Genomic DNA, 14723 nt, shown 5'->3' on the forward strand with positions numbered 1-14723 from the left:
ACCCTATTGATTGATGATCATATGCTTTAGGACTATAAGTTCTCTGTGGTGTCCATTCTCGGTGGTGTTAATTCTCGGTAATGTCCATTCTCTGTGGCGTCCATTCTCGGTAATGTCGATTCTCGGTAATAGCGTTCTCGGTAATGTCCGTTCTCGGCAATGGTTTTCTCGGTATTGGTATAGAACCCATATCGTAGTTATCAGTGAAGGTGCTAGTTATCGGCTTCATCGGTATTCGCTCGAAATTTCTGTTATCGGCGGCTATAACGTTAATGACTATATACATACAAAAGTTGTTTTACAGTGTTCGGTTTATAAAGCGATGAAACTGGTTGGCCCGTCGTGCGCCTAAACAGCTTACGGAACGCCATCGGTGTTAACTTCATACGTATGTAATTATAACAAATTATATCCATAATCGTCGCATCGATTGGCGTCCCGGGACACGAATATAGTAAGTTTATCGACTACTCTAGTTGGAATATTAGTTCATTACTATGCCATAGTTCAACTGATCCACACGGGCGTAGTATAACATCTTCTAATTACGTCGCTTTACCCGCAAGGCTTCGTATGATCGTATAATTACAATGCTGGTTTCGCTTATATTCGGTTAGATTGTGAGGCGCTGTCGTGTGAACACTGAACGTGCACAGTTACTGGATGTTGCTAGACCGCCAATGCATTCACCACTGATCTACGGAGGCAGACTGACAGGCTTGAAAAACGAGATTGTTTTAATTGTGTAATTACGCTAGGGCAGTGGTTCCCAACCGGGGAGGAATTCCCCCCTTGGGAGGAATTTTGCAATTTTTAGGGAGGAATTCCACTTTCGAATTGTAACGGATTTCCCAAATTGTTCATGTCCAAACCAGTTATATCCGAAAGTATGCTCCATGGCTGTTTTTATTTGATGAAGGTATGCTCAAATGCTATTTGAAATCTCTTTTCCACATACAAATTCCCCCTTTTAAAAAAAAACTAGTTCAGATGTGCTGTAGTTCGCAAGACAATTTTGTAGGCCAGCGACGGCCTCTCAATCAAATATATCCTAAGCGAGCAAATGTCGTGCCGAATCTATCACAACAAGGCCTCTGGTGAAAGTATATATCTTATATTTTCAAGTCAACATTTTCAGACAGTGACAAAATTTTCCAACGTCATCGATTCAAGTCGAAGAGATCGCTAGCCTTGCTTTATTTTTAGTGAACAGTTGCCCGATCAAAAAGGCATGTTAAGCCTGGTGCAATGTTGCCGAAACGTAATGGGTGTCCTAAATTTCAACGAGCTCCAGCAGGAAATCTGATCACGTGTATGTTATATCTCAGGGCTGTAACCAAGTCACGAGGTTCCGAGTCACAAGACATGCAATCTCACTTTCATAGTTTTGACTCGAGTCAAGTCGAGTCATTTTCAATTCACCATTGAGTCCGAGTCCAAGTCCCCGAGCAGAGGGTCGGGTAGGTGATATTGAATGATTTGAATTTATAATATACTAATTTTCCTCACTTTGAGCAGTTTCCTGTAGCGTTTTCAAGTACTAGGATCCATAGACAAAATTCCAATAGGGTGGTCACTTTATTGTTCTTCGAAATTACAATGAAATGTCGGTCATGGCCGTCTTATAGTCTCGAGTCCTATGACTTGGTTAGAGTCATGTACAATGACTCGAGTCCGAGTCGAGTCAATACACAAATTGTCTCGAGTCGAGTCGATTCCGTATTTTGAGTCACGTCGAGTCATCAGAAAATGGTCAAATAGTCAACCCTCTATATATTAAAGTACCAATATTATTGGCCAGATGCATACGCAAACTTGAGAAAAAAATCGCGAGACTAGTAAATTTATGCATAGCCTACTGATTTTTCACAGCAGTTATATATTAGCGATTGGTGCATGGTAAGCCGAAAACACAAATGGAAGTATGGGGGTCTGTTGAGTCAAGCCATCCAGAATTTGTTTGATTGGGACCAAGACCATTGTTTTTGGAGGTCTCCAAAGTTTACAGGCCCACTAGAAACAAACACTCGGTACCACCGGTCTTATTCTCTCAGTCGACAGGTGTTTGCGCGGTAAAAATGACCTTTTTTAATCATCGGGCAGATTTCTCCTAAGGGGGGAATTTTGGCTTAAATTTCGGCCAAGGGAGGCACGAGGTGAAAAAGGTTGGGAACCACTGCGCTAGGGAAATGCCGGTAATCTAAGTCTAAGTTTGGGAAATGCCTTTGCGCTATGATTTTAATCCTAGTATACATCTGGTTTTCCTGGAAATGCTACAGGAGAAGTGTATATAGCGCGATACGAGTCAATATTGCTGTACAATATACTATGTGCCATTCTGATGCTTATGCGGAAGAATTGATTTTTGTTTTATTTCTTCCTGATTCTGAATTCAATTTCCAAGTTCTTGCGAATTTAGTAATTCTAATTCTAATTTGAGCGGATGAATTTGAAAATTTTCTAGTTGTCAACCCTTGCTGACTGTCAATCTGATCAAAATTATGACTGGTAAAAGATATAAGTTTTGCGTTCGCCACACTCGTACAAGCGATATTGGAACCAAAGTAATGATCCAAATAACCCGAATTCAAGATTCATGTCTTGTTAGCTCATGCAAAATGCTTTTTGTGCTGTTGTTATGATGAGGAACCGGTACCGCTTAGTGTGTGTAAATATTTAACACATTGACTTTGGCAACATCTATATGTAAACTACTCACTATACCTGACACAGATCATGTGGTATAGAGTATATGGCAGAACAGTACTGTTTAAGTTCAAAGAAGATGTATTGGAGATGTTAAATCAAGTACCGCAAGAGAAGGGAGCGAGGTATCGTAAAATACAACAGTAGGTCAGGCTTATACTTCGGAATTTTTCGCCGTGACATGACTGCATTTGTGAGGTTAAGGAGAATCGGATAGGATGCGGTAGGGCTTAATCCGATATTCAATAAAACAGTTATTTCACCCGTAATAGCGTGTAATGACATCTTATTAAAGTGGCGCTATTTATAAAATACTTGAAATTGAGGTTGTGCTGTCAAACTAGAAGAAAATAATCCAATCTTGTATATCATATTATGTATCTATGGGTGTATAGGTTTATAAATTTATGCAGTCGCTCTTACTCTGAAATTGACAAAGCAATTTTGTAGCTTTATGATAGTGTCATCGTTGGGATGAACTATAGTCACTGTAGCGTCGAGTCACAAGTCATTTCGAGTCGAGTTTCAAACTGGGATTCATTCACCCATGTGAGTTCGAGTCCGACCAAGGTCGACTTCAGAATTCCTCCCCAAATCTTGGAGGTTTATCTAGGCTCCTCCTCGCCATCTCATCCGTGTAAGCGATGTCTTATAAAAAGCCTAGAGGTGGGCCTTGCTACAAGTCGGCAGCAACGGAATAAAATTCAACGCAATATGCCTGGTGTAAATGACCATAGTAGTCAACCAACACCATGAATACGACAAACAACAACAAGTCATAGATAACAATGGGCTAGCTTGAAGTTAATCTGCGAGAAACTAACGAATAGTCTTCTCCACGTAGCATGGACGTTGCGTAAGATTTACTCATGACCGTAACTGCCGCACCCCAAACCTCCTAATTGGAGTGGCCGAGCTCGAAGGGGGCCCAAAATTATATCGTGAATTAACATAAATCATGGTGTATTTAGTCGGAATTTTGCAAAAATATTTTCGCGCTGCGCGCGATTTAATATTGTCAGATATCTCGATTATTCGGTATCCTTTCCCCAACAAAAATATGCATGATTTATACGAATGGGCACTTGGGCGTCTGCCATTACCAAACCACGACGCACCAAGACATACGAAGTTATAGGTTATGTAGCATGCTACTCTGAGAAGTGCGCCAGAACGATCAGCAGCGAGAAAACCTTGGCCAAAAAGGACTGCCCTTGTGCTGACCGAAAACTTCGATATATATACATATAGCCTACGTCTAATTGTCCATAGGCGCCTAAATGACGGGCGCTGAATGTGGTGTCCTGGCGACAAGTCCCACAACAAGACAAATGCAATATCGAGGGAACATTATTTGCTAGTAAAGAAATACCAATTTGAAATCGTGTACGTCTTTTATTTAATAAACGTTTGGGCGATTTCAATATCTTTCGACATAGCAGATAGGAAGTCACGAAATAGCATCATGTAACGAAGTCATTGTATCAACGGGTACGGCCGAAGATGTTTATTATTATAAGGGCCTACCTTTTCCAACTCACCGCACTCGATCAGCTCTACCGGTAAATCTGATTATGTGAGCAGAGATATAGGATAAAAATTGAAAGCAATATATATGCAATTCCCGATCATGTTGACCGATTCAATCATGAATTATATAAAATGTTCGCGCGTTCAGGCGACAGAAGCACTAAACGGGCCCCCAATATACATGATAAGTACCGACCAAACAGCGAAGAGGCAGAGGGGGGTCTGGGGGCTAAGCCCCCCAGAATTTCGGTTTATCACCCTATGAGGCCTGGTTGCGCACTGTTGTCCGAGGGCCTGCGCCGTGAAGTGGCGTGTTTGCGCAGACTCGTGAAAAATTAGAGGGAACATTGATGGTAAGCCTAGCTAACATGTCATTTTGATGAAGCAAACCTTACGTAGAACGGAAATTAAATCTGTAGCAAGAAAGATTATAAACTATTAATGCCACCCAATATTACTTTTCAACCCGAAAATATCTGTCCCGTACAAGCCGGATTTAATTGGGTTTTAGGAGAACTTCTGCGAGCATGCATTTGTAAACAAACTAACGGAGTGGAACGACTGTATTACCAATTATCATAGAGAACTAGCAGTGTGTCTTCCGTCACACTGTGCCATCCGAGCTATATCTTCTAATACTTTGCACATAGTAGCTAAATCAATCATTATTCCAAATCCAGTGACTTTAAAACTGTTACTGTGTGGATAGTTTATCACTTTTATACGCTCAAGTGTAGTTGACGCGTTTCATGCAACTTTGAACGGCCTGATGCGATTACGCTGAAACTGTTTGGACCGCTATCGCAAACATGCTGCTTTTCAAATTGACGAAGCTGCAACTCTTCCATTGCTGTCTAGTTGCTGTAGAATTTTCCCTGGTAGAAGGTAAGTATAGTCTTGTATGTGAAAGTTGCGTAGTTTCTTTGAAGTGTCTTGAAATGCAAAGTTAGCGAACATTCGATGTGCATTATGATATATTATAGTATCCGTGCTTTCCTGTTTCATCGAGTTTTTATGAACAGAACCAGACTGTCTAATAATAATATTTCAAGTGGAATGCCGGTAATCGAGCTCTATTCTAATTTGTTAAATGTTTCTATGCTCTAATTTTAATTATAATATATTTTATGGTTTTCTTGAAACTGGTACAGGAGAACTGTATATTGCGAAACGAGTCACGCTCCGTGTTCAGTGATTCTTCATTCTGCAATTTTCAAGTTTTTGCAAATTCAGTAATTCTAATTATAATCTAATTTGAACATCTTGAAATAATCAAGTTTTCAAACTCTCAACAGAACGAGACCGATCTCTTAAGTCAACGACCACATTGTCGCAACAGTCACACTCACATTGTGTTTCACATTTGTCGATCTCTTTATACAGGATTTGCATGCGGCAAATACGAATTTCAATGTCTGAACGTGTCGCAATGTATTCACTATAAGAAATTCTGCGATGGCACTCAAGATTGCATGTATGTATTCCTGTCAATACTGTTTACGAATATCAATAAAGGGATGTATAGTTCGGTTTCTAATCATAAATAAAAATCCAGATAGTGGTAAATAGCTAACGACAGATGCGAATCTATGAGAATTTCTAACGATCTGTAGCTTTGCAGAAATTAGAAGAAACTCAAGAGCCGGTCAATACAATGTATTTTTTCACCACTGCTGCTATAATAGCCTGATAGAATTGGTGACCGTGACGTGAATGCCGTACCACCGAAACTCAACAATGCATATACTATTTATGAAAAGATTTAATTGATATACGATTGAAAATATACCATGTTCTTTCGGATTCTCTATTAGTTACGGACGATTAACCTTGACGAACATCAGTCAAAATATTAGGGTTTATTTCAATATGGATATATTATTCATGTGTACTGCAGATCAGTACCTTCAAGTGTCTCTGCAATTTACGTAGTCAAATTCAATAAACCGTATAAAAAGTCATGAATCACTGGGTGCATTCCATTTCGCAAATATGTTCAATAATAACGTTTTATCAGGGTTTGAAAATTTTGATATTTCAATGCTAAGGAGATTTATTTATTCAGCGATGGGAGTGACGAATATCGTTACCAGAAACCGCCATACAATACAACCGTAGAAGGAATTCCTTGCCGTCAACTCTATTACACGTGTGTCCTACCTACGCATATGACCTCCCGGAAAGAACTGATTTGTTCCAAGGGTGAGCACTGAGCCGTGGTCTACTTCACACAGGCTCTCGATTGCTGTAGAATACCTTTAAGGGGTTTACATTCACTACCAACAACTATATTATTCACGAAAATACAATATTGGTGATCGGTGACTTGAAATGCACGTTCCAACTCAATATATTCTCCTATTTTCATTAGATCTGATGCAACTCTAGGACAGTGGCACAGGCAACCGTTCGACAACCAGGGGTGGTCAAAATAGTCAGCGTTGCTACTCAAGTAGAAGTAATTCCATAATTCCATGATTACAAGTGAAAGTAATGATTTCAAAGACATGACTAAACTTTTTGAAGCGGAAGAAAAATGAAGGGACGGAAAAAGCCCTATAAAATCTCTCTCTCTCTCTCTCTCTCCCTCTCTCTCTCTCCCTCTCCCTCTCTTCGTAGAGTATATCTTTTCGACCAACGCAAAATCGTCATTGGCAGTATAAATGGTAGAGGTCGTAGACCAGGGGTCACCAACCCGGTGCCCGCGGGCACCAGGTAGCCCGCGAGGACTAGATGAGTAGCCCGCGAGCCCATTCTGAAAATAGGTGGAATAGCAGCATTTACTAATATTCGTCAGATTATTACCAGTGAGCTTTTAGATATATAGATTGATTGATTCAGCTATATTCTTGTTTAAAACACACTAACATGTAACTTACATATATAAACACTTAAAAATATCTTCAATTACAATTAGTAATATATAGATGTATGTGATAGAATCACCAGAAATTCAAGGTACGGCGCATTGCCTATACAAGCGACATGACGGAATGCCGTTCACGATCATCTTGAAATGGTGGAGGGTTCCGTTACGATAGCTCGACGACCAGGACAATGCCGAAGTAGTAAACAATATTACTATTCGGAGTCAGATAGCCGTGATGTACTAGCAGATTTTCAATATCCGTATACCCATTACGTATTGCATCTTTTGGCACAGCTTGTTTCTATTACAATCAACGCAGTTTAATATACCATGTTTCCAACTTTCTGTAATCGTTGCTGCTGCCCGGTATAATGAAATCCTGTCATTTCTGGATGCTAACAGTTGGAGATTGAAATTGTAATACTGCAAAATGACCTCCATCTCAGTCTGCAGCAAACGTTTGGTGCATTGTTGATACGGAAAAGTACAGTGGTGTATGCGCAGCAGCTATGAAGGTTGCAAGCGTCTATGGTTCAACTTATCGTTGTGAATCAGCCTTTCCGGACACGAACTTCATCAAAAACAAACACAAAACACGGTTAAATAATGCACATCTGGAACACTAGCTCAGAATTGCAGTGTCAAGTTAAATACTGGAGTACAGCGCACTAGTTGATATCATGCATACAATGCCAGGCTTCCCACTGACTGCTATAGAAACAGATAACATGATGTCCAGTCATGCCCAGTGCTATGAATATCAAAGCGGAAATTCAGTGTGGTACGGGTAAACGGCGGGAGTAAATAGTAGCCCGCCGCTTCAATCATTACGAAAAAGTAGCCCTCGGTTGCAAAAAGGTTGGTGACCCCTGTCGTAGACAATATGGACAATGGCCAGGATACAGAGGCTATTTCACGAGGCTATCATGACAATTTCAGTCCGAAAACTGATCCAAACTCAACACAAAACTTATAAAGTAGCTTGAAAAGTATGTAGTTTTGCCTGACAGCCGTTAAGTATAAGCGGAAAAATTCTAAAATCGCGAACACTGGAATAAGTAGCACAAGAAGTAATATCTATTTGAGCACTATTATGAAGAAGCTCTACTTCTGCGGGCTAGCGACTCACTTGTGACGACACGAAAAGCTTATAATTATGGATTCATTGTTCTGCGAGAAGAATATTCGCGAATCGCGACAATAACGAATTATTCGAATTTATTATTTTCAGGCTTAAATTGCGTTAGCGGCGAATTTCGGTGCAAGGACGGTAGCGGCTGTCTCCCTCCGTCTTGGTTTTGCGGCGGCATCAACGACTGCGCGTAAGTGTCAGCAGATCTGCGTCAAGCCCGGTATAGGCCAATGTTAAACAACTAGAAAACATTCAGCATTGCCGATTTAGATTAGGAATACGATTATAGCTAAACATGTTTTTCAAATTAGAATTGCTGAATTCGTAAAATCTTAGAAATGGAATAAGATTACGAATTAGAATTCAATACAGCAGAAATCAAGGTATGTTCATCTCAAATCTGAGTTTATTCTTATGAACATTAAATCGAAAATCTATGTACACCAAGCGTGGCTCTATTCACACTATACAGGTCTCCTGTAGCTTTTTCGGGAAAACCAGAAATTAGATTAGAATTAAAATGATAACATAGAAACATGTCACAAATTAGATCATAATTAGATAACCGGCCTTTCGCACTATTTCGGCTAATTATAGAACTAGAAGTATATACCTTTACTTGTCTGGTACGGGCTGACCGTTTTTATTCTTAAAGAGATGGAAGCGACGAAAATCAGTACGTATCTGAAAAACCGAGCGACCGGGACAAGACTTTACACAACGGATGTTTCTTGGAACATGAAATTGTATGCGATGGGGTGCCCAACTTTAAAAACGGTAAATGCTCAACTGTTGTGGCTGCGGCTAGGTGTATGTCATTACCAGAATAGTCATCATAGATACTCAGGTTAATGTCGAAGTAACTTCATAAACTTCTACTTCAGTACCAGTAGTGATATCCAAGTATGTAAAAAAGTAAGTATTACAGGCCTATAGTTTTGCCTTAAAACCTTAAAACTGTAACATAGAAGTCTAAGCAGTCAAAATTCATAACCCCTTGAGCTAAGTATAGCGACAGTAAGCAAAATATACTTGGGTATATCGAAGATATAGATAACATGTAGCAGTAGATATGGAGGCAGTCGTTCTTGAAACTGGAGTAAAAGTAAAAATTGCGTTCTAAGTGCCTATACAAGTAAAAGTATCGATTTTCAAGTAAAAATTATCGGTCGTTGGTTCTTAAACCGCGTGTCCACGGACCGGTCCATGGCAAGTTTCCTGCATGGTCTGCCAAATATGTTAGAATTTTATATTTCAATTTCAGAATGCAATATTTTTTCAATTTTTTTCAATTTTTCAATTGATTCGGCAGTTTGGAAGCATGGTGTCGTAATCGAGAATTCATGGTCAACTTCCGGCGTACGTCACAATGGTGCCAATGTTGTACGAAACTGTTAATAGACTGCATCTCGTCTTGGGCAAACAGCAAAGTCGCATTTCTTTCAAAAGAAAACGAGCAATCGCAATCAATTTAGTGGACTTTAACAGGACTTCGCGAGTTTCGCCTTGCAGAAACCTCAATTTTTCGACATTACATTTGAGTTGCATACATTTGTCGTAAATAAATCGAGGGTTTGTTTGTGTTATTCACGGTGTTTGTCGACTGCAATGGCCATTTACACCAGCCCGATTGTCTTTATTTTGATTCCGTATCTGCCGACTTGCCCACTTATAGGCTATTTAAGACACCGTTGCACAAATCAGATGGTGAGGAGGAGCCTAAATAAACCTCCAGCATTTAGGTAGGGATTCTAGAGTCGACCTCGGGAGGACTTGATGCCGCAACCCATTGATGTTGCAGCTGTGGATTATACAAGTAGTGTAGTAAGTGTACATTCAAGTAGAAGTATGGATTGTGAAGTAAATATTCTAAGTTTAGTTGTGTCTTATTACCGAGGAATTGATGCAGTAGTGGAACTGTAGTCAAAAATCATACCTACGTAAGTAAGTTTAGTGCAAGAAGGGTGCAGCCTATTTGAGTACGCCAAAAAGTAGACGTGCTTCGTTACTGACTCATTACTAGGGGTGGTCAGTAACGAAGTACTTGTACTTTTGTGAAGTACTCAAGTAGTTTTCCGCTACTTGGGTATTTACTCAAGTAGATCAAATTCCCCGATACTTCTACTTCGTAATATTCTGTGATTTAGAAATAGTTTAATCCTCCAATCAGGAAGATAGCCTGAGGAGTTTCGGGGCTGTTTTCACGGAGTATCAACATTTGACTTTTCATAAAAGTTGAGTAAAGCCCAGAATTTTTGTCGCGCTTCGCGCACAGTGAATATGGAGTGACCGTGTTATGATTTCACGAAAGTATCGGTGAATATAATTTAGGTAGCGGGTTGCGTTGTTCGGTTCATGAAATAGTATAAATATGGCCCATCATAACGTTTGAAACTGATGTTTCACAATCTAGCATTTAGGCCTACTTATCGTATCGTAATCTAGCAGTCCGTGTCGTGTCCTGATCTGGAAAAGTGCACTCTGATTTGTTTTAGCATATCACCTTTGAAACCTTCTGGACCAAAGACATGAAATACATTTTCTGCTTTTAGAAGTAGTATCTATAATTCTCTTGCAATTCCCAGTATCATACTTTGAGTACTAATCAGTTTCAGTTCTTTTGTCTGGAGAACATACATGTTGAAGTATAAAAGCAAGTGTAGTAATGCCTTTAATTTCCGGAAATAAAGCTACACAATATGGCATTTTTACGATCCACCATATTTTTATTAACGTTTATTAATCGCACAAAGTGTTTACACCGTATCTGATACAACTTCTCCGTTTTGCTCTTTGACTAAACTACGGGCTTTATAATATGGGGGAGGTCATCATACCACGATATTTTCTAAAACGGGCTGTTCGAGTAAACAGAGGATTAGTATCGCATTTCCATATCAATACTATCGTTTACATCCCATGATGCGGAAGAATGCTTATGCTGTCGAAAATTGGATACCTCGTGGTATCCATATAAATGAATCAAGCTCTGCTCCATTCGCATAGCTTAATATGCAGCTTTTGACACTCCATGCGAACGAATTGCGATCGTTTTTACAACTACTTACTTACTTGAGTTGACTTCTACTTCAAGTAGTTTTAGGTGCTCGTCACTACTTCTACTTGAGTAGATTTCTTGACTACTTTGACCACATCTGCTCATTACTTAATCGATTTTGCTTTCCGTAGGAGCTAAAGGCCGCAGTTTGATGCACTTTATCCATAATATTACAGCATCAGATTCAATGTAGGGTTACCATACGTCCTCCTTTTGGAGGATTTGTCATTATTTCGGAGGTATTATTCTCCTTATTTTCATCCTAAAATGCCCAAAAATACCACGATAGACGTTAAATTTTGGGCTAAAAGATAGATAACGGATTACGCGGGAGTTAAATCTGAAAAATGACCCTTTTTCGTCAACAGTGATAGTATAAGGTGAAAGCAGGTATTTCGAGAGTCAAATCGGTAAAATGACATTTCGTTTTTTTAGTCCACTCAATTTAATTGGCTGTATAAATATGACTTTCTGTTCCGCTTCAGTAACTTTTGGAGCCTGTGAAAAGTGTCCTCCTTTCCCAATCTAAAAATATGATAAGCTTTACTCAATAACACGATGTCCATTTCCATTTTCCCTCAAGAAAACATAATTGATATCCGCTGAGATGTAATTAAACATACGGTCAAAGTGTGAAACTGTCAACTCAGATGCCGCAGATACAGAATTACCTGTGACCTTTTGCCTTGAAAACTACCAAATAATGTTTTAATCACACATGTAACCCCACAATCTATATCCGTTTAAATTAATTTATACATAACTTGCATGGAACAAGGTTTATTAATTTTACTTTATTTTAACCTTATTCTCGGCATACGGAATACTCTTTAGACCGCAAATCTATCATATAGTGATCGTTCTGTTGTTGTCTCTGGCATCATGAATTATTGCCAACACTAATGATCATTTGATGAGGCGTGTATCTAAAATAGATTTTTATGGATACACAATGCGTTGCTGATATAATTTATCCATCTTCTTAGGGATTGATGAATGTCTCTGTCCAAGATATCCGGCGAGTAAGTTGAAAATTTGTGTGAGGATGTGCAGTACATATTAAACCTTTCTCGTATATTTAGAATACTCTGACGCGAGATGTTTTCGATGTCTGATGCACAGCCGGACTGTGTTGACTCTCGGGAAGCTTTGTGACGGGGTGATCGACTGTCCGGACCTCAGTGACGAATGCATGTGTGGGTCAGAAAGGAATATAGAGATTTGCAGGAACATAACATGGGGTGGGTTAGCTAAAGTAATCGGTTATGATGCGGTTATGACCTCGGAGTTGGACAACATTAAAATTTTCAGCATTTCCTAATTAGTTTAGAGTTAAAATTATAGCTGCACGTTTTGTTTTTGAATTAGATTAGAATGAGAATGGCTGAATTCGCAAAAACTTGGGAATAGAATTAAATCCCGAATCGCAGAGAAAAACAACAGAAATAACTTCAGTTCATATCAAATCATAGAGTTCATTCTCGTGAGAATGAGAATGAAGAAGGTCTGTACATAAAGCCTGCTTCGTTTCGCACTATGCAGTCCTCTTGCGCCATTTTCAGGTACACCGGGAATTAGAATTAAAATTAAAGCAGTGAAATATTTCACAAATTACATCAGAATTAGATTGCCCGCATTTCGCTTTAATTATAGTGTCAGTATAGAATTATCGTGCTGTGCAAGTCTTCTGTAACTAACCAAGTACATCATGACTTGAAGATCTCGAAAATGGCGGGACTCGGATGAAACACAGGCTTGCGTGCCTCGACTCTGGCTCAAGGAAGAAGACCATCGAAATTAGCCAGATTTGCGACGGAAAGTATGTAGTCCTTTCTTGAATTTCTCGCTTTCCGATTATTTCCTAGGGATCTAAAATAAAATGTAAGCAAAAGGCTTGAATAAACTATAGTAGTCTAGTTGTGAACATAGAAGAAGTCGACAATAACGTAATGATTTAATTATTTCACTTTTTGATATTCGATTACGATTATAATGCTATAGTTACAGATAACTTGGCATTTTTAAACCATACCCCTGTCATTGCATTTTTGTGACAGTGCTGTGGGTTGATCACGACTGCACAGAAAAGTCATTCCCAGTAACATTCGTAGCATTGTACTACGTGTTTCAATTGCTGCGATACTTTTTAAAAACCCTGACAGCTGTAATGCCGGAAAAGAAAATTGTTATTTTTAAAAGTTTCCGACCGATAGCATCTGTGCTGACTAAAAAAGGTCAACACTTCGACTCGACATCCGTTTTTTTCGATTGTTTTACGAAACTCTGGCAATCGTTGCGTCGCGGTCGACACTTTGATGGCATTTTAATACTTTTGCAAGAAAATCTGGACAATATTCCCAAAAAAGAGGACATTTAGGCGTCCTCCGAGGACACTTTCAATTTATTAAAAAAGAGGACGAATCATATTAAAAGAGGACGTATGGTAACCCTACCGACCGCGGTTTCGCTGTTTCCGCAGTGGAAACCAGCGAAACTACGATTTTTGTTGATAAATAACTCTTATGGCAGAAAGTGCGTATAATTTCACTGCTCGTGCAAATCAGCGCTCACTACTCGCCCCGAATCATTGCAATTATTGCTCCATTCAGATTGCTCAGTACTCGACTCATTGCGCCCAACCTTACGTTTACACCATCGCAACAATTAATAGAATCAAACATGGCGGGCTGTGCCTATCAGACTATAGACTATAGACAATCTCTATAATCAGACTGTAAATTGTGAGGTTATTTTATCAACAGATTCGACTGTGCGGACGGTATCGACGAAGAGAATTGCAGCAACGATTGCGGTGATTGCTTTTTTGTTGTATAGCATTAGTATCAAAGAAAATTGCTGCATGATTTTTCAAAAGTGTGCGCTCTCGCATTTCATCCTACCGGCATTGACTATCAGCATGATCTACACATTAGATTGCACTAAATTCTACTGAATTTATATTTAATTCACCTTCAGAGTCGGAAGTCGGGAGACATGCCAACAAGCATTGCGGACGTTACAGTTGTGGAATATTCGGTAAGTGCTATATACTTTAGAAGAAAATAAAGTTTTATAGATTCGTCTGGTATTTTCGGCAAAGCTAGTCAACTGCATTATGCCACTTAAATTGGAGCACTCCGACGTGTTTCGTTTCCAGCGCTCTTTTGGCGTTACAAGTATTGCGATTGCATTCAAGTCACAAACCTAGGAAATTGGTGAAACACACTTAAGAACACCAAAATTTTAGGGTGGCTGCGTGGACACCGGAATAATGGACCTATTTCCAGTAGTATAACCAGGGTCGACTTTAGGGATGCATTTGCAACAAACGGTGTTTTAAACAGTGTTTTAAACAAAGGCCTTTTCAAAAAAAAGTGTTTTTAAGCTGTAAAATTATGACATAATTGTGTAAATACTTTCCAAAAAAC

At 39.3% G+C, this 14723-nt stretch overlaps 1 protein-coding gene across 1 annotated transcript in view; it reads left to right on the forward strand.

The window, feature by feature from the left end:
- Positions 1-435: 435 nt before the first annotated feature.
- The window catches only part of LOC145449197 (uncharacterized), a 41467-nt gene continuing 27179 nt past the window's right edge, over positions 436-14723 (forward strand). Inside the window, exons 1-10 of the mRNA XM_080327674.1 lie at positions 436-5121; positions 5620-5710; positions 6302-6438; positions 8337-8427; positions 8893-9014; positions 12282-12317; positions 12378-12536; positions 13015-13114; positions 14058-14107; positions 14272-14331. Coding sequence (XP_080183800.1) covers positions 5046-5121; positions 5620-5710; positions 6302-6438; positions 8337-8427; positions 8893-9014; positions 12282-12317; positions 12378-12536; positions 13015-13114; positions 14058-14107; positions 14272-14331 — 922 coding nt within the window. The 5' untranslated portion in view covers positions 436-5045. The remainder of the gene's footprint in view (positions 5122-5619; positions 5711-6301; positions 6439-8336; positions 8428-8892; positions 9015-12281; positions 12318-12377; positions 12537-13014; positions 13115-14057; positions 14108-14271; positions 14332-14723) is intronic.

The sequence above is a fragment of the Botryllus schlosseri genome, chromosome 10 (genome assembly GCF_051294905.1).
Source record: "Botryllus schlosseri isolate E-star chromosome 10, Bs_hap1, whole genome shotgun sequence".
NCBI lineage: Eukaryota > Metazoa > Chordata > Ascidiacea > Stolidobranchia > Styelidae > Botryllus > Botryllus schlosseri.